Source organism: Silurus meridionalis, chromosome 5 (genome assembly GCF_014805685.1).
Source record: "Silurus meridionalis isolate SWU-2019-XX chromosome 5, ASM1480568v1, whole genome shotgun sequence".
In the NCBI taxonomy this organism is placed as follows: domain Eukaryota; kingdom Metazoa; phylum Chordata; class Actinopteri; order Siluriformes; family Siluridae; genus Silurus; species Silurus meridionalis.
Window position 1 is genome coordinate 22469539 of NC_060888.1, and position 27230 is coordinate 22496768.

At 39.9% G+C, this 27230-nt stretch overlaps 1 protein-coding gene across 1 annotated transcript in view; it reads right to left on the reverse strand.

Annotated features, from left to right (window-relative positions):
* Positions 1-1747: 1747 nt before the first annotated feature.
* si:dkey-219c3.2 (transcription initiation factor TFIID subunit 4) overlaps positions 1748-27230 on the reverse strand; it is a 46521-nt gene continuing 21038 nt past the window's right edge. The window contains exons 14-15 of the mRNA XM_046849932.1: positions 21231-21347; positions 1748-3460 (exon numbers count right to left, since the gene is read on the reverse strand). Of these exons, the coding sequence (XP_046705888.1) occupies positions 3299-3460; positions 21231-21347 (279 nt within the window). The 3' untranslated portion in view covers positions 1748-3298. The remainder of the gene's footprint in view (positions 3461-21230; positions 21348-27230) is intronic.

Sequence of the window (27230 nt, forward strand, 5' to 3'; positions counted from 1 at the left end):
GTCAGAGACAAGCCAACCTCTTCTTCCGAACACCCCAGGAGCCGGGGTCACTTTCCCACAATCCATTTAGTCAGCCAAAAGTCCCCAAGCCAAAAAGGCCCAGTCACAATGTGGGGGAGAATAAACACGAAAGGTTACGTATGTGGCAGGAAAACACAGAATGATACTTAATGTGTTGTAAAAGTACACATCTAATAGGCCGAGCGGTTTTTTCCAGGACATTCTTGGCACAAGCGGATGGCAGAGGAGGGGCAAAGGCCAGAGAAATGCCAACACCCTCTACACGATCACACGCTGAGTGTTAAGCGTAGAATGACACAATGAACTACTGAGACCGAGGAGCTCGTTATGCTTTGTTATTCTTCAAATTGTTTGTTCCATCTCGGCTAGCGTGTGGGATGTTTGGCGGCTTGATGAGGCCCTTTAGCAAATACACAAAGAAAATCTCGACTCCAGTCGTACAGCATTTTTTTTTTTTTCTCAGATCTCAGAGCTCACACTCGGACTTTCAACCTGCGCGAAAGACAAGATTCTATTTAAAAATGCTGTTCTAATTGATGTTGTGTCCAAATGTATAATTACAGTAAGGTGCAAATTTATGTACATTATTTAAATAAAATCCCATTTTTGTTAACGGATTCGTGTAATGCTGCAGACGTGTGCTCCTTCTCCTTTAGTAAATGGTGTTAAAGGAAATGGTGTTTTTTTTTTTTTTTACATAGTTTCTGCAGGTTTCACCAAGTCAAATTTAAGACTTAAGACCATTAAGAATAAAATGAACACCTACTTTATATCACGACATCAAAACACACACAGATTAGGTTGTGTTAGCGACTAGCCTTAACCGAGCCGTAAATAATTTTTTTTTTCAAGCTAGGTATCGCTAAACTTGCATTTCCCCATATGGGAAAAATAAAATCAGTTTTATGTCTGTGGAACAATTAAAGAGAGATTCGTTACAATAACAGAAAGCTGACTGGTTGTTGCTTCATTTGGCTTCATTTGTAATCAAAACACAGTGAATGAAATTTGAACTAGCGAAAGAAAGAACTACATGAACTACACAAAAAAAAAAATTGCTGCAGGAGCAATTTAATGAGCATTAGACAGCTTTACACGGACAACAGAAAATTAAGACGGGTTAAGAATTATTTAAGATCTAGAACAGTGAATTTAAGACTTTTTAAGACCTACAATTTGTAGTTTTAAACTTTAGACTCTTTAAGACCCAGCAGAAACCCAGTTTCAGTTATATCATTTTTGCTAATATGCAAAAAGCAATGAAATTGAACAATCGTCTATCACACCGTAGTCGAGTTTTTAAATCAGCTTTCTATCCTTTTTTGCAACTACTAATATTTTAGATATTTTCATAGTAAATCCTGTTCTTTTCATGGAGGCCAGTCAAATGTTCCCACAAGGTCAAAACTGTCAGATATTCCTGTTCTTGTGGGCACATTTGGCCCCCACCGTGATATTAAAACATGCTCCTTGCGCACACACACACCCCTAAAAGTGTGCTGGCAGATCATCATGCAAATTAGATCATGCTGGAAGCACAAGTTCAGTTGAGCGAGGTGTGATAACGGGGAACGCTGGCACTCTCCACAAAGGGATGGAAAAAAAATGTACAGGAACAAAAAAGTAGCAGGAAACACGGTGATTTGAAAAGATTTTTGCATTCCTACAGATCCTAAACTAAGAGAAAATAAATGACCCTTTTTTTTAATATAGAAACAGTCAAACATGGAAGTAAGCAACTTTATTCTTTTACAAAATAGTACAAATTTCATAGAGAGATGAACACTTTTTTTTTCCAAACCAGCCAAACGTTTAAAAATCAGTAAAATTTACCAAAAAAATAGAGTTTACAATAGATATATGGTCTTTGTAGACAATACAACATACAAATAATCAAAAGCCCTGACCCTCTCATCAGAAATGCTCGGCTTTTTCTGAGCTCCGTGCGCATGCAGGTAACAAACTCGGTATTCGTCACCGCCGCCTGTGTAACGCTTTACTGTGTGTGAAGGCAAAGACAAGGCTAATAATTATTATTAAAAAAATGGAAAAAAAAAAAAAAAACAAGAAAAAAAAAACCAAGGTAAAAAAAAACAAAAAAAAAAACCTTCATGTCCACTACATGTCCTGCTGAGGGGGTCTTTAAAAACTGCACTCAAAATTGTTCCAAAGGAAACCAAAAACAGTCAGTGAAATGTTGGATCATTATCTACATGGCCTGATTACTCATATCGGATACATTTTAAAATTCCAGTGCAAGGCTGATTAAAGATCAAATCGTAATCGTCTGCTATGCTGCAATCGCAGTCTTCAGTTTATTTGACGAAGGGAAAAGTGGGGGAGAGGAGGACCGTTTTCATGCGTCATGTCGTTTTTTGGATGAATTTATGGCAGCCTTCTCGGTTCAGATGGCATCGTGCCACTTCCTACACCACATTTCTTCACAGCACATTCAACTATCACCTGCCCATTCTTCCCACACACACACGCACACAAACACACACAGACACACACACACACAGGAGCGTGAGAAAATACTGTCTCTGAATTACAAAAACGCCATGTGACAGGATGAAGGACAGAACAGATCCTTCATTTGCATAATTTTACTGAAACAAAATCCAGATCGAAACAAACCAGGTATGTACTGGAGGTATAAAAGTCATAAGTTATTAAAATATTTAAGAATTTGTTAGATTGTTAAAAAAAAAAAAAAGAAAGAAAAAAAAAAATCCCCAAAGACTATACATTCACACTTCCAGTGTCCATATTGCAAATGAGGCATTTAAGTTAAAAACTGAGCTTCGAGTCCCATCACGCACGACACCACCGAGGGAAAGTTTTCATTGAACTGAAATCCAAATATTCAAATGTTCAAATATTTCACAAGAAGAAGAAAAAAAAAGTCTGAATGAGTTTTTCCTCCTATATGCTGGCTTCTGTGCCGAAAGCCCAGACGGCATTAACCGGAAATAAATGCTTTTCTTTTCTTTCTTCATGGCTTTCATTCACTTCCTGAATATATAGGTGTGTTTGGAGCATGAAAACCTCATACATTCCTCTTAAAGCAAAGACAGGTTCTTACTGATTATGTCCCAGCTTTGCCTGAAGGCACAAAGAAAGACGCATGAGGCATGGGAAGAAAAAAAAAGATTTTACAAATCAAACGATGACGGGGGAAAAAATAGGGGTTCGGAAGCAGAGACGGACCACCATGGACACCCTGGCGCACAGGAAGAGGGAGAAACAGAGGCGCAGTTCCAGCCTGGACCGGGTTCTACTTGAGCAGAGCCTTGTAGAGCAGCAGCGAGCGGGCCGTGGAGCGCTCCTGCTCCAGGCAGAAGATCAGGTCCCTGAGGTTGACCCGCGTGATGCGCTGTCTCACCTGCCGAGTGGAGGACGAGGAGGCGCCGGCCGAGCCCGAGGAGCTTCCTGATGCCTGGAGTGAGAAACGATGCACAGAAACAATTACTGCATTAAAAAAATCCAACATACTAGAGAGGTCACTTGTATACATGCAAAACAATGTGCTGGGCTCATATAACGCCACCCTTTCACTACACAGCGGTGGGAACTAATACATATACAGAACATTCAGCATCCCACCCCCTCGGAATGGAGAAGCATTTTGCTGGACCGATTCATTTTCTTCACAATTGTTACTCAATTTCTTAATCTTCATTTGTCACCAGATGACCACCAGCCATAATTACAAAGTTTCCAAGCAAGTACTTTAACTCACATACTTTGAGTCACATCATGTATAAATCCTGAAATCCCACATTTTTCAAGCAGTGCTTCACCTGCTTATTCCACTCATTATATTATTGTGACTTCAGATACACCAGAATGACGTTGTCCTAACGATGGCAGTGATGTGCACTCTTACATCAGTACTAGGTTTTGGACTGAGATTAGCATCAACAGTAACATCTGGTGATTCGAAATCTTATATAGTATGATACTGTAGCTTTAAAACAGGCATGCAGTTGGATTTTTAGTTTGCCGGCCTCAAAGCGTGGAAAACTGAGCCGGCTCAGGCGTGTGTGTGTGTGTGTGTGTGTGTGTGTGTGTTTATATGCGTGTGTCTGCAAATGTATGACCACACCTATAAATGAAGCTGCCCTGGGCTACAAGGCCATACCTGTGCCTGTGGCCTAACAGCCACTAGTAGATGAACACACTTTCCCTACACAGTACAATACGAAAGAAGAAAGAACATAGATGTGGAAAACACCTGGTCCTGAATATACACATCGTTTTGAACGACTGATCAAGACTGGATTCTAAACAAACATGATGGTACTGTGGCATCGCTGGTGGTGTAAATGTGTGTCTTAGTTGTATTGCTATTGTAATGATAGTCAGTTAATGTGGTGCATTAGAAGACCCATTGGTCTGATCTAGGGTATGACATTAAACAAGCAGTAGGTCAGTAATGAGAGAATGAGAGAATGAGAGAATTAGAGAGAGAGAGAGAGAGAGAGAGAGAGAGAGAGAGAGAGAGAGAAAGAGAAAGAGAAAGAGAGAGAAAGGTAGTGTGTGAGAGAGAAGTGCCAGACTGCCTCTGGGCACACAACACACACCACACCCTACAGGAAACACCCTACAGCAACAAGGGTTCGAAAACACACCCAAACACTCCCCAAATTCCCATGAAGTCTCTCTTGACACGAATCGTATTCTCTGATGTGTTTATTCAGGCATGTTAGTGCGTGGTCTTGGGAGCGCATCTGTTCTGACAAAATTACACTATTATTTGAAGACAGGCGAGACGCATTTAATATGAAAAAAGAATTTAAGGATTCAGTGTTGTGCTTTGCCCGTTGTTTGACGTCTGCTTACTCAAAACAGACACACAGACTCAGTGGGGCCTGCACTATTATCTGATCAGCCTGTAGTGACTGGAGTGAATGAACACACAGAGTGTCCAGAGTGTCGCAAATTTTGCCTGAATGACAAGAAAACTAGATGAGACTAGATGAGTGTATTAGGAAAGGGATGCCATGGCATAACACAAAAATGTTGAACGTGGGAGTTTTTCTTTTTTTTCCAGCAAGAACTCAGATGCATTAAATAACCTAACTGGGGGAAAAAAAATACAGCTCATCTATTAAGAACTGCCTGGTCATGGTTGTGGAGTTTCAAATTAAGCTACATATTTGCTTCAGTTTTGAAAGTTGAACCAACTAAAAGTGTTTAACAATATCACAGGCAGGTACAAACAACAATTCATGAGGGATTTATTAAAAATAAACAAAACAACAAAAAGAAACATCCAGCTAAGTTTTACTATATAAATGAGTGATGAGTTGAGGTTTTAGAACCGTCATGGCGAGAATTCACAAACCATTTCCCATTTCAAGTGTTTTTCCAGTCTTTTATACTCATTTTAGATACACGGATGGATGGAGTAAGTTCTGGTTTATGCCACACACACCAAGTTGAAGTCCAACAGCAGATATAGATTTTTGTTTGAGGAACAGATACACATTGTCTCACTGACTTGCACCCCAAGCTCAAGGCCAATCTCAAAACTCTTCTGTTTCGTTATCCACAACCCTACTATTTGAAGGACCTTACATTTAGTCAGATTGCCTCTAATAACTGCTAAACATCTGCCAGATTCCTGTTCTGCACTAAGGATCACTTATTTACAGAACATGCGTAGATAGAATCATTAAAACATCATCCTCATTACACAAACCCCACATGCAAAATGAGCCCTACACTATCGTTCAGTTTGCACTGAAAACTGTTTCAAACACTGAAAGGTTGGAAGATGGTGTTTCACAGTTAACATGTGTGGGTGAACATGCTGCAGGCGTTTTGCCACCATCCTACCACTGCGCTCAGAACGGGCTTGTTAAGCTTGCATAAATGTGTTAAGATGAGGATGAATACATTACCGACGTGAGCATTTCTACACCTCGGGCAGTAAATGAAAACTCCACTGTTTTTGCTCTCTTCTCTCATTTTGCCACATTAACTCATATAGCAAGCTCAACATGTGGAGGAGTACAGGTAACCAGCACTAAAAAAAACAGTAAACGGTATATCCTGAAGTGATGGTCTTTACTATCTTTAGCGCAGAAAAAACGGAATCGGGTCGGATGGTTTCATTTCAAATGACACATGGATTGAATATAAGGTTCGAATTCGTTCAAAGACATGTTAAAGAGTCTATGTTCAGTCTATGGGGGTTCGACAGTTCTACAATATGGTCTACAGTGCTCCAAATATGCATTTTTGTATCAAAATTGGGTGTGGCCTAAACCAGAACTAACTATAAAACCTCTTCACTATGCCCACCGCAACACTGGAAATCAGTGAGTTTAAAAAACAGAGCCCTGACGGTTCCTCAACCTCAGCTTCATCACTCCATTATATAATTACTCCTCTACAGATCTACAACAAACTATTTTTTTTTAAATCCAGCTCAACTACTAAAGAAGCTGCTCGGATGAGTAGTGAAACATTTCGATCTGCCCAGACAAAAGTCCAGTTGACATGACTTGACTTCCCGCTCCTAGATGATTGCGAATCCTCACAGACATCCAGCTCAACAGTTGTATTTTCATATTTGCACACAATTTCAAAAGATACACAAAAGAGTAGCCTAACCCATCATGGCTCGGCGCAGGAATTACTCAAAGGAACCTTCCTGTGCTCCATAGGACTCATAGGACATTACATTTGGGCCGTGTAAATAATGATAGACACCTGTTCATTGCATTCGCGTGTGCTTACTTTAACACCTCATTCCATAGTTAATGTATAAGCGCCACTGTTCAGGGAAGGTTTTCCATTCTTCTGGAGTGCAGCTATGAAGATGTTTTCTTTAGTGTACATCTTAAAGTTGTTCAGTGGAATTGAAGTCGGGTCTCTGAAAGAAAGTCGAGTTCTTTCACTCCAGCACTGGCAAACCATGCCCTCTTGGAGATCACATGACTATAGAGGCATCGTCATGATGGAACAGATTTGGGCCTATCCATTAAAGGGGAATTCATAATGCTACACTACACAAGATTTGTGGCAACAGTCTAGAAAAGAATCATATGGGTGTGAAGGTGATGTGCCCACAAACCTCTGGCCATATGGTGTATTTGTACATTCCTAGTTCAACCAAAATCATGAATTTAGCACCTTTTTAGTGTCAGTAACTGAGAAATGTGGCTGAGAGAGTGGATGTGTGTGTGTGTGTGTGTGTGTCTACACACCAGTGTTCTACATTTGAGGAAATGCCATAAACCCAGTCTAATATCAATGGACACTGATGAGACCAGTCTCACCTCATCCTATTTTTCCTATTACATGTCAAAAAGTTATAACCCCTAGTCGGCTGTGAGATTAACATGGAGCTGCAACATTAAGACGACGATCAAAGTTTGCAGAGTACACAAACATTCTTTCGAGACACAATCCTTGTTCACAATTTGGTTTGTTGCTCTAACTATAGACCCCGATCAGTAAACTAGTTGACATAAGGACTAATTAAAACGTCTTGCTTAAGGCTGGAGGATTTTCTAATTAGTGCGGTATTGACAAAGCTGTAGTTTCCCTGGCTTGCAGTCAGAGCCGAGAGGCTGTGCTGTGGAACCGAGGATGAAAGTCAGACCTTCAGCTCGACGACACTCAATGAGCTCAGAGTGGTGTCTGGATGTGGAAATGAAAATGAAAATAAAAAGGACACATTCAAACAGAGGAAGTGGAATGATCTTTGATAATGTATGACGCAGTGCAGCAAATCCTTTTATTTTCTTTTTGCAAGCAGACAGGAATCGCACAGCAATTAACAGTGTGTGAACGCAAGTTGGAAGTAAAAGACTGACGTGGCATCTTGGGAGCATATAGAACCCTAGGCACGGACGCTGCTCTGCGGCTAAGTGCTTACTCAGCAATATTCAACAACTCGATAGTACTCAAGTCATGCAGTAGGATATTTGCTTAGCGCTCTGGATAAGACCATCCCTTAAATGATTTCAATGTAAATGTTCAAATGCAACTTTTGCTTAGTAATCGCTGCAGTTTACTGAGGAATAAAGGAGGTGATGAGCAATAAATTCGAAGGCTACGTTCATTTAACCAGCTGTAGTGACACAAAACCAAGTCTACCTTCATGAGATACAAAACTGGCTCACAATATCCAATCTTTTCAAATCACTCCTGAGGTATTTTTAAATCCGGCACAACATTATGACCGGTGAAGTAAATAACACTGATTATCTCTTAATCATGGCACCTGTTAGTGGGTGGGATTCATTCGGCACAAAGGGAAAATTTTTTCCTTAAAGTTGATGTGTTAGAAGCAAGATTTGTAATGGCAAGATGACTGGGTCCGAGCATCTCCAAAACTGCAGCTCTTGTGGGATGTTATTGGTCTGCAGTGGTCAGTGTCTATTAAAAGCAGTCCAAGGAAGGGACATGCACATGGGGAGTAATGGCTGGTCCGTGTGGTCAAGCTCCTGTAGCGTAAATTGCTAAAGGTATAATGTTAATGCTCGACGGGTCAGAACTGTTTTGGCAGCAAAAGATGGACCAACACAATATCAAGCAGGTGATCATAATGTTCTGCCTGATCGGTGTAAGTCACTACAAGAGATGGATGAGAATGGTCAGCTTGGAATTCACTTCTCTACCAAGGATCTTGCACAATACTCAATATACTCTGTTGAAGAATGAAAGAAATGACCTGGTGCTTGAGGAAACATGGCATTTCCAGGTACTTAAAGACAGATACGTGTGTGAATCATGTACATACACTGATAAAATCTATGCAAAAAAATAAAATAAATAAACAGATAGATGCTTATAGCCTGAAACACAACAACAGAGACACAGTATCATTGCTAATCACATGCCTTTTCTCTTATGCAAGCTCAACCGCGCTAATAAAACCTCGAGGCAGAGCTGCTGCAGCGATCGTCACAGTCGACTGTTTATCAAACCCAGAGGTCAGGGAAGGTAAAAGTGAGAGGATAAAACATGCGGGGGTGATTCACGCAGCACTCGGCTGTGGGAGTCGAGCATCTCCTCCAGACTTCGGAAAAAAGAAAGAAGAGGGAAAAAAAAAAGTCGGATTAATCAGAACAAGGCAACACTTCTGGAAACGCCATTGTTTTATAGTGCAGCGATCACTGCCTCCACATAGACTTGAAAGGAAGATGTTTGCTGGTTCTCTACAGCTGTGTGATTACAGCTTTTCTGGCTAAGTCTGTAAATAGTCAGACCCTTTCAAAAAGAACCTTAGCTTTCTTTCTCTCTTGCACGCTCACTGGCTTTTTTTTTTCTTCACTTTTCAGCACAAAAAGCTCGGCTGCTGGAAGCCGGGCCTCAAGGCGAACACACACTCCGGCTCCATCTGCAACTCAAACAGCTTTCCCACTCCATGTTCACTAAACTCTGTGTGTGTGTGTGTGTGTGTTTGCGTGTGTGTGTGCGTGCACGCGTGTGTATGGAGTACATGGCTGTAGGCTATGCACTCAGCTCCAGGGCCACACTGTACAAACACAAAGAGAAAAACAAGAGATAGTGGAACACAAAAGCATCCACTCAGACGTTTGAATTTTAGAAAGTGTAGAATACATTATCATATGTGGGGGGAAAAAAGTTGTATCAAAACTAAATCAAAAGCATGCGAGACGACCCAGGCAATGAGGGCTTAATATTGTGATGTTTAAAATAGATTGATGTAACCTGATCTTTAAGCCGGCCTTCAGCGAATCCGTGAGCACTGATCACGTCTCCATTTCAAGAAGCAGCATATGCTATAAAACCAGCACAAAAAGCTGTAATATTAGTCAACCAGGCTGAAATGTAGCCAAATGCCTTCTGGCGCAGTCTCGCACACTCACACACACATAAACCCTGAGGATAGTGAGGGTGGGGGGTGGATTGGGTGCGATATCAGATGGAATCATTTTTACAATGGCCAGCCCATAGTGGTGACACCTCGATTGTGCTTCACCAGACGCACAAAAGATCCGCAAACACTGGTTATCTTCGTAAAAACCTCGCTCGGTAGCTTCTTCGCTCAACCTTCAACAAATGAACTGCGATGCCTTCAAGCCTCGTGCCTCTGAACAACGAGATAAGGATTCAGCCTGAAAGGAAAAGATCCACCCTGAACTACTTGTATGTTAATCTTTAGAATTAATGTAATTTTTACTGCCCTTAATTATCTTTCACTTTAATGAATGGTTTCTTATACACTGTAGGGACAAACCTATTGCTTCACCTGACTTTTCCAACCATGTGTGGTTCTTCACCAAACTGTTAGCCACACAGTTAGAGGCACACAATCGGTAACATAAAATTTTCCCTTGACTAAGACAAGGAGACCCAAACCTGTTCCAGCAGAACAATGCTCCTGTGCACAAAGCCAGCTTCATGAACATATGGTTCACATGGGTTGGAGAGGAAGATATTAGGTGGGCTACTACAATGCTCTGGCTCTACTGAAACCATAAGTACCTGACTTTACCAACACCCTTGTGGTTGAATGAGCACAAATTTCCATAAGTACACTCAAAAACCAAGTGGAACATCTTACCAGAAGAGTGGAAGTTATAACAGCAAATGGGAACTAAATGTATATTGAATTAGATGTTCAAAAAGCACGTACAAATCTTACTCTCAGGAGTAAGTTTATATAGCGCTGAACCCAAAATGTCGTTCATCTACCCAATATAGCATGTGTCAGTGGGATTGCTCTCTATTTCTATCAAAATGCAGCTGTACTTTATTCCCTAACTATAAAATCTGTAGAAATGCATGTGTACTAACGAAAAACAGAAGGGGGGAAAAAACTGGTCACGAAAGTCGAATATTTTGTATTGTTATCGCGTCCTATTGGTGCAGTGCATTCTAGATCACTCGGAGTCCAGTATTTCCTGTCCCTACTAGGACTGCAAAATCCCAGGAATATTCAAGACCGGAAGCTTTCCATGGGAATTTACAGGAATGAATGGGAATAAACTGCGAATTTACAAAATTGCAGGTTAGCCCATAATAGCGAACTTAAATGTAGTGGGGAAAAAATCTTGCAGGAGAATTTTCAATTGAAATTGAATTTCTACCCTTCTACTTACATTTGTTTAAAATTTCCTTGTGCTGTGTGTTCGCTATTGTGCAACAAATTTATACCAACAATGAAATCAGTCAAAAATATGTTTAAAATCTGTATTAGTTTGCATGCATGTCAGCTTATGACCAAACAAAAGGTATTTATTTATATTTGCATAGGATACCATTTATATAAATTTCCCAAAATTTTTAATTAATTCTTAAAGTTTCCCATAAATTCCTGGTAAGTTTCCAACTTGGAATATCTCCAAAATACACACAGGAACTTTACCGGAAATGTTCTGCCCCTTTGCAACCCTAGTCTCTACTAAGTCTCTTTAACATGACTTTGAATGTAGCTGGGAAATGATAAGTAGGAACAAAAGTTTAGCTTATAATGGAGAACAAATCTGATTTTATGATTTTAATTCTTCCTTTAAAAGTCATCATTAAATCTGCTAGCAAGGTGGTGTTTTCTTAAGTTAAATCTAAAAAAATAAATAAATAAATAAATAAATCTCAATCTCAATCTGGTCCAAGAAACGCGGAGCTCGGCGACTTCATGAAGTAAGTGCGAGTTGTTCAGTGTTCAAATGGATGACTATGATGAGCCGTTCGAGTAAAAGTGTAAAGAGCAGTGCAGGGAGAGTGCAAGGCGAAGAAACAGAAAAAGATTGAAAGAGAGAGAGAGTGTTTGAGAGCGTGAGATTGGAAGGAAGAGAGTGAAGTGCTAGTGTGTGACTTGGATTTAATATTTTATAATCACCCGCGGGGCATTTCACAGATCAATGTGAGACTGTGCCCAAGCCTGTGCCAGAAAGAAAGCTAAAGAGCGAGGGAGTGCGAATGAGAGAGAGAGAAAGCAGAAAGAACAGTGTGTATGAAAGTGATGAAGACAATGACAGAATGAGAAAGGACTAAAAGTTAGATTGTCGAGAAGAGGAAAAGAAAAAAAAAGAAAAAGAACAAAAGGAAGAGGGAGCAAATGAAAGCGATCTGTAGTTTTCTCGACACCCTCGGTCTGCTTAAGCAGAGTGTGTGCTGCGCTGTGTGAAATACACCCTCCATTGGTTGCTCGGGCTGCTGGCCATGCTGCAGGCACACATTACCTCTCTTAATGGGCTTCTATTTCAGCTGCAGAAAGGAAGCCAATAACCTCTCAACACTAATGGATTAGACTACATGTACACAAGGTCTGTAGCGAATTATTACTCTACGACTAGAGCGATTCCCAAAGGATCAAACGCTCTGGAAACAGGCGGAATACAACGGTTTGATTAAACCTTGCAGAATATGAAGAGCTGCCGAATGGAGCGGTATTGTTTCAATCCCAGTTAAAGTGCCTCGGCTGTCTGACTGATGACCGCAGGTTCTCTGAAGAGAGTCATTTTCTGTTTCATTATAACGTTTTTTCAAGGAACGAGACTAAAAATAAGTCACTGTTGCTCACAAACTTCTTAATTAGCCAAGATTAACAAGGGAGGCAATTAATTTCCCTGAGATGGGCATCTTAAAAGCGCCGAAGGCCCGATTTTGTTGCTGGCACTGAATGTTATTCATCAGTGTAGGTGAGAACTAAGGGGCAACATTAGACGTCAGGGAGAAACTATATTTACTGCCTTACAACATTCATACAGGCTTATACTATAAAGCAGAATGAAAGATGATCAGGAAAAGTGAACCGGTATCATTGTAATGTGTAAATATATCCAAACTGGCAACACCATCACGTCACAAATTAAACAGCAATTTAAAAAATCTGCTTAATCCTAAAAACGTGATTAGTAGAACAATTTTCAAACACTGAAACATGTCTTCAGTTGTGACTTGTTTTGGAGATGATGTTCAGAGGAAGGCTGACCTCCTCCTCCTCAACGTTACACTATCCTAGGGTTAAAAAGAGAAACAAACATGCACGGTTTAGAAATAGAAGTGCGATGCGGCTATTTTTGTCCGTGTTTCTTTTTCAGCTAGGCCAGGTTAATGAACTATCGGGCTGTTTATATGCTAATAACCGGCACCTGCCTGCATTGGACGCCATGAGATCGTCACTGATCGATAATGTTCCAAGTGCATGGGTGGAAACGATGCGGCGGAACCTAATCTTATCAAAATATGACGTATAAAATAATGTATGCCTAAGGCATGAACCTGGGGTCATCAAACAGATGCAAATTGCTGATCAATGAATTAAAACTGGCTGTATCAGCAACTCCAGGTTTACCTTCCAGCAGGAGCTAATTTTGCTGGAGGCAGCTCATCGAAAAAGAGGAAAGTTTGTGTGTTCCGTCAATACCTTCAGAGACTGCGGAAATAAGCCCCTCCCCGTCCAAAAACAACAACAAAACAAACAAACAAACAAAAACAAAAAAAACACAAAATTCAGCCCCCAATAAACCAATACATATATCAGGAATAACAGTTACAAAAATTGGAAGATCGTCAGATGATCATCTGCAGAACAGATCCAAGAAGTAAAACTTGCTATGCTCTAACAGTGAAAGGGATTGTACGATATTCGTACATTGATATATTGTACGATATTCTTCATTTCATGTATTTGGAAGAGGGTAAATAGCACTTGTGTGTTAAGCGATTATTTTAGATATTTAACATTAAGCATCAACAGGGAACTGCTCAGTCAGTAATGTTTTGCTTGATACATCGACGTCGTAAAATAACTTAGCCCCATCCTTATTAGGTTGTAATAAGGTGATGGACTGAATCAAAAGGTCATAAAATCCAGGACAACAAAGTTGCCAATGCTGGGCCCTTAAGCAAGGCCCTTAACCCTCAACTGCTCCGTTGTGAAAAAGCTCTGGAAAAGGGTGTCTGCCAAACACTTAAAAGTAAATGAAAAATGTAATGTAACACAAAACTCATAGAATAGCTACAAAAGTAGTACTGGCAAAAAGGAAAATGTCAATGAAAGGTGTGGAATTAAAAATAAATTAAGTTTTTTGTATTGTGGCAACAGTGAGAATGAATACTTAAATGTCCTCTTTTACCAGTGGTAGACAGGAATAAGGAAAATTGAATTTGTTTATGGCTGAAAGGATTCCTTGAGTAATTCAAACGCAAAAATGAATTTAAAAATTATACCTCATTTAGTCCATTTAACTTCATTTTGAGGAGCATTGCATTTCCTCACGGATAATTATTACTGACGCACCACCTGCTAAACTCTGGAGCGCTCTAGACAGGTAAACACTATGGAAGTCTGTTTTCAGCACACACACACAAAAAGTTTGCCTAATTCTGCCTATTTGTTCTCGCAATTCCAAAATTTTTTTTTCAATCTGGCAGCATCACCCCCTCTGTAGTGCCAGAAAGCTTTACACATTGAAAATGAAAAAGGGCTACAATCATTAGAGTAATGACAAATAGTATCAAACTCTCTGGTCTAACAATCAGCTCTGGAGGAGACGGAACAATGCAGATGAAGCAGAGTTCATACACCAACAGCTTCAAACTTCAGGCTGACAAAATGTTTACTGGTGGATGCACCAGAAATGTTGGATGTTTACAAAAAATAAAGATGTAATTGCGAGAAAAAAAAGCCGGAATTAGGCAAACTTTTTTTTCATGTGGCGGAAATGGGCTTCCATAAAACAGGAGGAACGGAGAGAAAAGTGAGGAGAAGATTTAGACCAAAGAACCCAACAGAAAGTTTCTAAAGTTTCTGATTATTTCAAACCAATACATAAAGAAATGCATTTTTTTGTTTTTTGTCATTTGAAATTGCAATTTCAGCAATAAAATATTTATATATATATATATTTTTTTTTTTGTAAAAAAAGGAAACAAATTACTGGTTCAGTTCAAGAGACCTGTCTTTATTTTTCTCTTGTAAAATGTTTAAACACTCAGCAAGCCACCAATCAGGGTCGAGCGCGTGCTCTGTTTTGAACTTGCTTTGATCGCCGAATGATGGTATCTACGTAACACCAACATACACTTCAGCATCAGTTTAACAGCAAGCAGAACATTTTGAGAAATAAATAATGGAAAAAACTCCTGAATTATAACTTTCAACAACGCCTGTGGCCTGATTTGCACGCTTTTTTTGTAGTTGAAAAGGTGGTTTTGTGCTCATCATAAACTTTCTTTCGGCTTCTCCCATTAGGGGTCGCCACAGCGGATCCTCCGCATGTTTGATTTGGTACATGTTTTATGCTGGATGCCCTTCCTAAAGCAACCCTCCCCAATTTATCCGGGCTTGGGACCGGCACTGAAAGTGGCTGGGGTTGGTTCCTTGACTGGGGATCGAACCCGGGCTGCAGCGGTGAGAGCACCGCATCCTAACCACTAGACCACCATGATAATTTACAAAAATAATAATAGGAACATTATACCATAGTAAATCATAGTACTTTGGATAATTAAGTACATTTGATTCAAGTGAAAGTTTAAAGAGAGCACTTACACTTATCAAGGGAATCTCTACTTTAACTCAAGTACATGGTTTGCGTTCTTCGGCTTTTATTCAGTTACGGATGATTAGAATTTTACTTGCTACAGTTACTAGACAAAGGGCTCTTTTCTGTGACTCTGGGTTCAGCGCGAGTTGATTAATATGGAGCGTTCTTTATTTCCAGGTCTCCCATTAGAGGATTTTAATCTTATACCTGGTCACGGAGAACGTTATTGAACCATCTTGGTGTGACAAGTGATAAACAACTTTAGCTGCAAATCAAACTTCAGGAAGTTCATAAAGTTCTGATGTGCTTCATACTTAAAAAAAGGCAACAAGTAGGCGTGAATTGCAACATGCGACTGAGCAAATTCAAGCATGCTTGGAAAAGAACATACGCACTGACGACTAAAAGCTACGACTGGTAACGTTTAAACTGCGCTCCCGTGTGAAAAAAGGCCGCTTTGGTAGTGCTCATTACTGGCTCCGTGTTTCAGTGTGCCTTTGGTATTCTGTGGCCGTCCCTTCCCCCACTGCCATCTCCCTTGCTTCGGGCTCATCTGGCAGAAGGGGAGGTTTTAATTGTGGCTATAGAACTCTGTGCGCTTTTTTGCCTGTAAGCGAGCCCTTGCTTCGGTGGCTGAGAGAACTTGCTTTAGTGATATTGGGTGCAGTCCATCCCTCCAGGCTGCTTTTAATGGCTCCTCTCCCCCCTCTCTTTCATAGCCAGCCTCAGATAGTTTTCCATGTGATGCCTTGTTAATTCTGCTGCAGGCAAGGGCAAGCGTATCTCTCCCTCTCTTCCCCTTTCTCTACCTCATCGCTTTGCTGTCTCTCAGTCCCTCTATTTTTTCCCCTTACCTTGTTGATCAGCTGCTCTGACAATCAAAATTAATGGCAAAAACGCAATGTTCTAAAAGAAACTGGGGGGGTGGGGGGGTGGTTGGCTACAAAAACTCCACACATACCAGCGTCTATTATTCTACAGTCATTAAAGATGAAAGGGTGCGATTCGAGCGTGTACCAGACAGCGTATTCACTAAATCCTCCTCCCTTCTTTTTTCTGTCATACCATATTCTTTTCTTCCCAGAGTCTGCTTTTTTCTACTCTTGTCTCAATCCTTCCTTACTGCAGCCCCTCTGGCCTTCAGAGTGGAACGGACATGTTAATATGCGGCTCTGTGTGCAGTCATGCCGCGGGCTCAGTCTGGTATGCAGGCCCACGGCCATTCGGCAGCTTTTATTAAAGTTGGGCCTAAAACTCACCTCTGAGGAACGCCCTCATCACCTGCTCTATGACTAATCCAACCTCAGGCTCTGCTTCAGGCCCAGCCTTCAGCCTCAACGGCTCATCAAGTCTAAGATAGCAGCTCTGCCCCTGACTGGCAATCAGATAGAAAACGCCCAGAGGGCTTGGGGCTTGAACAAAGGGCACGGAAAAAATACCACCTTCCTTTGAATATACACGCAAGCAAGAGGATTTTGTTCTCAGTCTTTCTGGGCCTGTATTTTGAACGACCTTGCAAAGTCAAGAAAGTGTTAAATTATGATGTCCTCGTCAGAATCAGGGCGTGAGCGGTTCAGTCGTTTAACACTACACAATTCAGTGGGTCAGAGCTACTGTCTTCTACAGAGCCTCACAATGACACGATGATCAGCATTTCCAAAGTATTTGCAGCTTTCTGATTGGAAAAAACATAACAGTCGAGCGTTCATAGTGCAGCTGGCCACCTGGCAGGCTAGCTGGCGCTCCAGGCCACACAAACCCCCAGGCAAATAACTGTGGAGATGAAATGTCTGACTGGCCCCTTCAGAGCGGCCTGAGCTACAGCCCTTGAGGCCAGTGCTGACCCCTTTAGAAAAGTCACATTCACCTAACTCCACGGGGGTGGGGGGGGTTTGGAGACAGAGTGGAGAGCCAGAAAAGGGAGGGAAAAAAAATTGCCAAAGGCACTTTTGAGGCGGATGTGAAAGACTGAGACGTGGTGGGGCGAAAATGAAGAGAAAGATCGCTTCGTTGCCTTCACTTCTGATACATGTTCATGCGTCACTCTGAAACTGCGGGTGAAACGAGAACGTTAGAAAAGGACCAGAACTGTAGATACAGCTTTATATAATTGCATTTCTGTGTTGTTTTTTTTTTTTTTTTACCCTTTTTAAAGGCAGTTCGGCAGCGCAGTCGGAGCAGAAATAATGCCTTTATTTAGTTATTCATGCTTTTTATACTGAGGACATTTACAGCCACACTCTTTACCATCTGAATCACTAATATCTCTGTGGTATTATTTCTGTTCACACCTAAAACATTACGAGACATGTTTTTAGTCCGTAAACTGCTCGCAGACGTAAACAGACTGCGGCAACTGCATTGGTAAGAGTGGCGACGTGAATAATTACGAAGAGTGTCATTAGTGTTGGAGTAATTATTGTTTAGGTACGAAACATTGATCGCCTTATTGACTTCGAGCCAAAGGTTTGTTGTATTTCTAATCTAGTTTGCATAAGAAATCACACAATTTTTCACAGGATGATGTTGAAAGATTTAGTTCTGAATCATTGGCTTAAATTATTATTAAAATGCTTTGACAGTGAGGTTTTTTTTTGTTTTGTTTTAATGTGTGCATCACTCACATATATACAGCATTCTCAAGAACTGTACCCTTGGTGGTTTTGGTAGCTGGTAAAATTCTGGACACACTAAAATTAACATTCTTGTCTGAAACAACTAAAGTACAGTAAAACCTTGATGCTCGTCGGTATCGAGTGATGAAACTGACTGGTACCCAACAAGTAGGTCGTAGCATTTTTAACCACTTTAGGACACATGATTTACGCTTAAAATGCACAGAAAACACAAAAGAGAACGCTATGGCACCGCTTGCGAGCCAACATGAGACTCTTAATAGATCTGTTTTACCACAAGACTAAAGTGTTCAAGCTTTACAACCGGAACTTTTTTCAGTCGTCATAATGTGTTTAGTCCCCAGGTGTTACTGTAGTTAATTTTTTGTCATGAATAAAAGTGATGGTTGTCTCCAAGTGGCATTTGTTCGCTACACCATGGTTTTAATACGAGGCGAGTTTCACCATCACTGCTGTAACAACCTTCATTCTTCTGTGAAGGTTTTTTTGTAGATTTTTAAGCTTAGTTTAGTTTATTAAGTTTTAATGGCATGTTCGCATCAGCTCATCATCAAATCCATAACATTTAAATTACTATATAAACCTTTTAGCTGTACATCAGACAAGAACCTTAAATTAGATTTCAGGTGATACACTTTGAAAAATCCGTTGTGAAAGCATTAAGTAGATTTTGAAGTAAAAATTTCGGAGGATGTGTAAACTGTGAGTTTCAGTTCATCCTAAAGGTGTTCAGTGGGGTCAAGTTCAGAACTCTGTGCAGGACACGAGTTCTTTCACTCACACTTTGGCAAAACATGTTTTCACAGGGTTCGCTTTGTGCAACACTGTCATGCTGGAACAGGTTTAAGGTACCTTAGTTATAGCGAAAGTATATTTTAAAGAAGGCACTTATTACATTAGAGCCTTTAATTTTGGGGCGAAATGCAGGGGGGTCATTATCAGGTTAAACAATAGGTACTTCTAGTCTTACCACTATTAGGTAGTACTCGGTAGAATATAACTCCAGTAAAAGTAAAAGTGCTCCCTTTAAACTATTACTTCACAGCAAAAATACTTGCCTTCAGATGTATTTAAGTATCCAAAGTACTATGATTTATTATGAATATAATGTTCTATTAATATAGTTACAAGACTCTTGCTTAATCAACTCAGTTTCTGTAAAAAAAAAAAAAAAAAGACTATTGGTATTAATTAGTTAAACACTGATTTGACATCTATTAAAATGATCATGAGCCCAAAACCTTTTTAACTACATTTTTTGTTGTGTCAAGTTCGAGTCAGGAGTTTCTTCCATCATTTACTCCTCTTAAAATGTTCTGCTTGCTGTTGAACCGAAGCTGAACTGTATGTTTAGTAGATATCTCCAAGCACCAATCAAAACAAAAACAGAGCTTGACCCTGATTGGAGGCTTGCGGCGAGTTTGACCAGTTTAGTTTTCGACTGATGCAAAATGTAGTAAAGTAAAAAGTAAAATATTTGTCTTTGAAATGTAGTGACATGAAAATAAAAGTCTCTTCAAATGGAAATACTTAAAGTACAAATATGCGAGAAAGGAACTTAAGTACAATAACAAATGACATTTACTTCGTTATTGTCCAGCGCTGCTTAAGAACAGAAAATGTATGAAGATCTTTCTGTGGCTGAAATGTCAGTTCATCATTATTTTATTTGTTCAAGTATCACTGCTTTCATCATAGATTTAATGCCCATATAATTGTTTTCCTCTTTTAAAGTTTTGTCTAGCCTACAGGTCTAAATCAGGGATGTCAATCATACAGCCAAGCAGATGATTTCTTTCAGGCCAATAATAAATTGTACAAATTGAAAGTAAAGAACTAGTCTCAATCAAGGGGTAAAATGGTGTAATAAATGTATCTTTTAACAAAGAGGTACTGATGTAGTGAAAATTTACCCCTGGAAGAACCAATGTGGGGTTTGACAACATCACAAGATAAATATTTAAATCACAAATACTTCATTTGTTTAAAAAAAAAAAAAAAAAGAAATGTAAGAAATCATTGATTTCTGTGAAATTATATTGAAGTTAGGTACATGTTTTAAAACATGCCTAAAGGGAAAATCTGAACGAAACTGATATGCAAAACACTTGCTACTTTATGACATACGCTTATTTCTTACCGCTGTGGGTATAACTATATGAACAAAAGTTTGGACACCTAACCATAAGACTTTTTTTTTTTTCCTCTCATCTCACTTAATCCCCAAATGCTGTTAGAATAACCTCCTCTCTTTTGGGAAGCAGCTTTTGGAGTGTGGTTGTGGAGATTTGTACTCATTCAGCTACAACGGTATTAGAAAAGTCAGGTACTGATGTAGGTAAAGAGGCCTGGGGTGCAGTCAGCATGTAAAATTCATCAGAGAGCTCTAAAGCTCTTTCACTTAAACCCATGTAAAGCATATCTTCATGGATCTAGCTTAGTGGAAAGGGGCATGGTCATGCTGGAACCGAATTAAGTCTTCTAGTTCAAGTGAAGGGAAAATCTAATGCAAAAGACATTCTACACAACTGTTTGCTTCAAAGTTTAGAGAAGAACCACATATGGCTGGAAAAGTTAGTTGTCCAAATACTTTTGTCCATATAATGTCTCATGGACTCATCTACAAGTTTCCCTTTACTTTTTTTTTTTTTATCTTTTATATGGTGATAGAAACACGTAGTGGAGATACGAACGTGTCGGGCATATCAGTTTAAAGACTCCTATTTAAAAAGAAAGTGAAATGAACTTAAATTCCAGTTTATATCATCTACTGCCTGGCATTTGGAACTGTTCTGCATTATTACTTCAGGCAACACTACACAACGTCACGCAATTCTCCATATGTAGTTATGTGGCACAGTAAAGTGTTTTAATAATAATACTGTCTATTTCTACATACAAATATCCTCTGTTGATTTGAACCACTATAATACGTCTGTGCAGCTTTAATGAGAAAATGCGGTGATTAATTAGTGCTGATAATTGCATCATTTTCTCTGATGGGTTTTCTCTTTGGATTAACTCCCCACTTAATCCTTATTCAAAAAGATTAGAACTGATCTAAATGCAGGAGTTTCAATGCTCTTACCTCTGCTCCAGGAGCCCCGGGAGAGTCCAGTTTGCGTTTTTTGCGTGGCCCGATCGCTGCGAGTGCGGTGAGGTTAGCGTCGCGCTGTCTCATCTGTGCCAGTTCCTGCTGCTGCATCTGAATAGGGAATTAAAAAAAAAAACAATCAATATTAAATATTAGCCTGGGTGGGGTGGGGGGAGCTAATATAATATATATATATATATATATATATATATATATATATATATATATATATATAGATCCCTGACTTTGGCCAATGTACAATACGTCAGTCAGAAACCTCAATGTAACTATGATCTTGTATGCACCAGACAGACACGTGGCCATTTTAATTTGAATATTCAGGCACTTAATTCAATTTCTGTCCATGACAGATAGTATTGTGAGAGAAAGAATAAGTGAAAGAGAGCGAGCGAGAGAGAGAGAGCGAGAGAGCGAGAAAGTGAGGGGGGGTTGAAAAGCCCAGCCTGCAGGTGAAGCCGTATCTCCCTAGCAGGCAATGACAGAGACAGCCTTGCCAGAGGAAGGGGTCCTCATTCAGCTCAGGCACTGATGAGCACATACAGCTGACAGAAACTTACTGTCATACCAACACCACAGCAACCACGACCTCACCAAAACTCACCATATGAGAATAAAGAGATAAGCATGAGAGTATTACATTAATGCAATTATTAAACACATTTTCCAACTCTATTGGATACATAGCCATTATTTTTTTAATGCTTACAGTTGATTTGGTTAAATAAAAAATAAATAAATAAAAAAAAAAAAAAAGATTAAAGAAAGAATATCTGATAAAAAAAAATTAATAATAACATCATGCATGCTAATGTTACTAAAAAATGTAATGAAAAAGAACAAAAGCGTCTGAATGAGTAAAAATGTTGACTTTAATAGGTTGATTAGGAGCTCAGGTTTTATGGATATCGTTTTCAGGACCCCTGATCTACAGAAACTGCAGGACAGGGTTGTGATGTCCCTGGAGTCTATTCTGGGCTTGTGCACAAAGTGAGAATACCCCGAATGCCCTCACACATGCTTGTGGACTCTACACTCGCACCCTCGATCCCCTCTCGCACGCTCACATTCACTGGCAAGAAACCCACACGAGAACCAGAAGAACTTAAAGCACCCAACACAAACAGTAACTTAAGATTACCATCACTGCAGTCTGTTAATAGTAACTAACTGCATCAATGGAATTTGTAATATTCAGACTAGGGCTGAACGACTAATTGCATTTGCGATAATAGCAGAGGCTGCGGTTCCACTCTCACGTGACACGCGAGAGCAAAGCAGTCTGCAGAGGAAGCATCAAGTTGGCATGCTACACTGCACCTTGATCTGATGTACAATGACCTCAGGCTTGCCAGCACCTGACATTGCGGAAACTTTACTGTCAAAGAGGAACAGTACGTTGCGTTGAACTATTCTGGCTTTAAAAAAAAAAAAAGATGCTGCTGTGCAGCGTCAGGTATTGTGCAAAACCTGCTAAGGTTGCTACCTCAAGGGGCAACACTACTAACCTGATTCAGCACTCAACCACCACAAAGACATGTACAATAGTTGCACTGCTCAAAATCCGAACACCAGTGTGTCATAACCCCATTTGAATGTACTTCAAAGCGGCACATGGAAATTAATCCAGCAGTAATGCAAAAGATATGATGCTGATCCGTATGGTGATCAAGCCATGGTTTTGATAAATACACCGTATTTATACTGTATAAGCGGTATAGCATGCCTTCCCGCACATATTTTGGCCAGGTCGCCATACCGGAGCTACACAAGTATAGTAAGTATAGTGAAGTGAAGTATAGTATAAATACAAGCAAGTATAAATACTGCCTAGTAAAGTTCACAGACAGTGTTTAAGTTTATTCTAGTTTAGTTTGTGTGATTGGTTACTGATTTCCATTACGTTTACACCAGGCTTATTTGTAGGTGCTTTATGTTGTCATAATTATTACATGTTTACAAAGGTTTCACAAATTAGGAGCTACTAAATAAAAATGTCATTTATATCAATTTATGCATCACCTTGTCTCATCGTAACAAATAGATCTGACCTACAGAAAAGAGACTTTTATGTTTAATATGTCTAATATTGGGTTAGTCATTCTACACAATGATTTATTGCTTGCCTTTGTTGAATAATACAGAACATAAAGAGCTTTAAAAAAATTGCATATTAAATTGCAATCGCAATTTTGGTAAGAATAAATAAACAAATAATATATCGCAATTAGATTATTCAGTCCTAATTCAGACACCTCACTTCTACACAGCAGTCAGTGAAAACACACACACACACACACACACACACACACACACACACACACACACACACACACACACACACACACACAAAACTTCTCTAAACATTTGCCACTTTCTTCCTCTCACATACACAAAAATATCGTGAAGCGTTTGAATTGACAAAAAGCTAATTTGAGGCAACATTTGCATGCTAATTAACTCAGGGGTTATGCTAATCTAAGGGGAAGTCATGCACAATGCATGCACATGCATGGCTGCCCTGAAGAAAGCAGACGACACAATCACGTGCCCGCGGATTGTACGAGGCGTCGGCGGCCGCGTGACTGAACTCTGCTTCGTCTCTCATGGCTACGCTGAGGATGATGCTGCCCGAGGTGGCGGAGAAAGGAGTCTCACCAGCACAAACGCTGCAGCGGCTCTATTAGCACTAAACAGAAGGTTTCGGAAGCTGAGAGACTGCTTGGTGTCTGAGCCGATCTTCTCAGTGCCCCCAGCCAGTGGCACTTTGCTTTCATATTCATTTATTTGATGAGGAGTGAAAGGGGAAACCTAGTTATGCCATCTGTAATCCAGAGCTCTGCGCCCAATCAAACCCCGCCCCCACACACACTTTAATGACCGAGCTCAATCACAGAGCTCAATTTCCAGTCTGGGTGCAACAATCTGAACGTATGGAAACGGAAAACTTCAAGGTTTCCTGTGCAGAACAGATTAATGGACAACGGGACGAAGAGAGGAAGAGAAAAAACAAAAAGAGAGAGAGAGAGAGAAAGAGAGAGAGAGAGTGACAAACACAGAAATGACAGAGAGAGAAATGCTTGTAATCTCTAATCATTTCCAAAAGGTCAGTGGAGGGAGACAGCGATGCCGCCAGCGCTGCTCTCCACCCTTATTGATCCTTATCTGCTGTCCAGCTCTGCACAATGACTGGCCCCAGAGCGAGAGCTTAATAAACGTGCAGGAGAGCGCTGAACGCAGCACTTCAATTAGGCCGGCTGACTGAAGTCAAGGACATGAAGACCGAAGAGCTACGTGTCCGACGGCAACGCCGAATGGGATTGTTGGCTCTGCGGCCCATATTAGCACGGGAAGCGATCGCTTCGGGGGGCTTTACCGGCCTTTAGGGGCCGTCTGTCTCTTCCGGATTAGCAAGGTGACTTCTAAATGAGCTGCCATTAGACAAAGGCGATACGGAGACATTATTCTCTGCCAGCAATGAGATGAACCTCGAAAAAAATTGATAAGAATCGGTTTAATGGCGTTTTCATATTGAGCGGTACAACCCAGTCTCGGCCTCAGTCCAGGGGGGGAGACAAATACCTAGCCTGGACATCGGATTTTATGAAGAGGCTATCTGTAGTTCTTGTGGACCAAATAGGTTTACTAGCCACTTTTAAAGTTGTAACCTGTAAACAGGTAACAACTATTTAATCATAAACAAAATACAAATTCAGGAACAGCATGGCGAGGAAATATGTGCGATCTGAAAATTTAGCCATGAAATGGAAGGTGCCAGATTTGAATGAAATTTTGAGAACGGCTGCTGATTTTAAATGACAGGAAGATTAAAGTAACTCAAACAGCCACTCTGTACAACCAAGGTAAGCAGAAATGCATCTCACTATACACAACACATTAAATCCAATGCAACAGTAGGAACATACTCAAAGTCACTGAAATGAACTTCCTCTGAAATAACTGTTAATGAAGTCCATTGGTAAGCAAATATAGTTCTAATCTTCCCACAGATTCAGAACTGAAGTGTGGTCTAGACTCTTACTAGGTCAAATCCTGATGGATTTATTTTTATTTTTCTCCAGGACTTGCTTTGATGGTAAACATTTTATGATTCTAAGTATGTTGGTATATCCTTATGCATACCTAAATAAAAAAACAACGGCCAGAATGTGAAATATAAAGCTTCTAATAGTCTCAACAACAAAGTCAGGTGTACCAATACTTTTTTCCATCTTTTATATATCTCTTGGCCTGCAATTATGATGAACTGGCGTAACTATTATAAACCTCCATGTTCCTATAAAGTGCCTGATTCTGTCTGTTGTCACTTAGAAAAGATAAACTTTAAGTAGAACATCCACTCTCACCATAACAATCAGATGAAGGAACATTAATCTCCCTGTGAAGAAAAAGCCAGATAACGTCTCCCTTCTGAAGAATATTCAAGATTGAAGTGTTTTTGTAATAGCTGTATGTGCTTGTGTGTTAGGGGCCGAGTAAGAGGTATTCACCAACACTACACAAAATGTCTTGTTTACAAAGAAGTTACAGAATGAAATGAATGGCAACAAACAACGACCGTCTAATGTTTCAACATTAATCATTGGTTTTTGTAACATGAAAAATCTGTGGAAACACATGAAACTCCCAGCTAATGTCTCCAACCCTGTAGCTAGTCTCTGGTCTGATGAGCTGCATTTAGCTAAATAATTTGCATAAATGCATGTGATTAGATAAACAGCAACTGGTTCATGTTAGAAAAAACAGAGATGCTGAACTATGGGCAGTTTATTGATATGTTAACTGTTTTTTTTTGTGTATAATATCTATCCCAAATCTTCACTTTAGCCCGGGAAAAATGTAACAAAAATACTCTGCATTTGGATCTGCATCAGTCTGCTAGTTAACGATCCCGGGTCTAGACTCAAAGACATGTTGAGGCATGATAAAAACCAAGGACATGCTGGTCCTTAAGGCAGCCTTAAAGCAAAATGCAAAAGTTCCTTCGGTGTACACTTTAATGTCTCATTATTCTACTTAGCCATGCTCAAGTCTGGAGAAAAAAAAAGAGCCACAGAACAAAAAGAGCTTCATGAAGCGCTCAACTCTTTCTCCATTACAGCATGGCCTCAGGAGGTCGAAAACAAGACTGAGTGCTGAAACCAGCGGTACAATCCGAGAAAGAGCCACTGGGGCACCATAACACGACTGCCTCGCTCTGCTCTTACAGCTTATGAAATGTGGTTAGAAGAAAACCTCCTTAACCACTACTAGTAAGATAAAACTCTTAATACGTCAACAACTAAACAAACCCAAACAATTCAAGTTTGTATGCAAAATTCCTTTTGAAATAAGAAACATTGAACAGTTCTGATGTCTCAGAGTCAATCATCAACTATGTGTGAGAGTCCAAGACAGAGAGAGTAATTGGCCATGTTTTTAGGGTGGGAGGGATTGTGTTCGTCTAGACCCTGTCAATCAGACTGAAAACCAATCATATACCAGTGTATGAGCTTATACATGCAATAAATCTTTACTGGGTGGAAAAAAAATCTGATAAAATCTTCACATAAATTCTCATGGTTTCCAATACAAATACCAAAACCAGCAGCTGTTAGCCAATAGAAAAACCAAATAAATGATTATAACTAACTAATCGTATCTATTAGAGTCTAGTAGATATTAGGGATAATACGATTTTTTCTTGTTTTGTGCACTACAAAAGCCTGTTTGTGAAAGGGCCGTGCATTAAGTCAGAAGACACTTCAGTAAATTGATGATTTGTTGTCGGTCTGAAGAAATAAAAGTGAACTATCTGTAACATATTGAATTGCATACTATCATATTTTTTATAATATAAACAAGTAATTTATTTTTCTTTTTAAAAAAAAAGTAAAATTTTATTGCTGAAAACTAAACCCATTTAGTGCATTTAATTGCCCACTGCAGAGGGACTTTTTGAAAGCACTGTGTTTG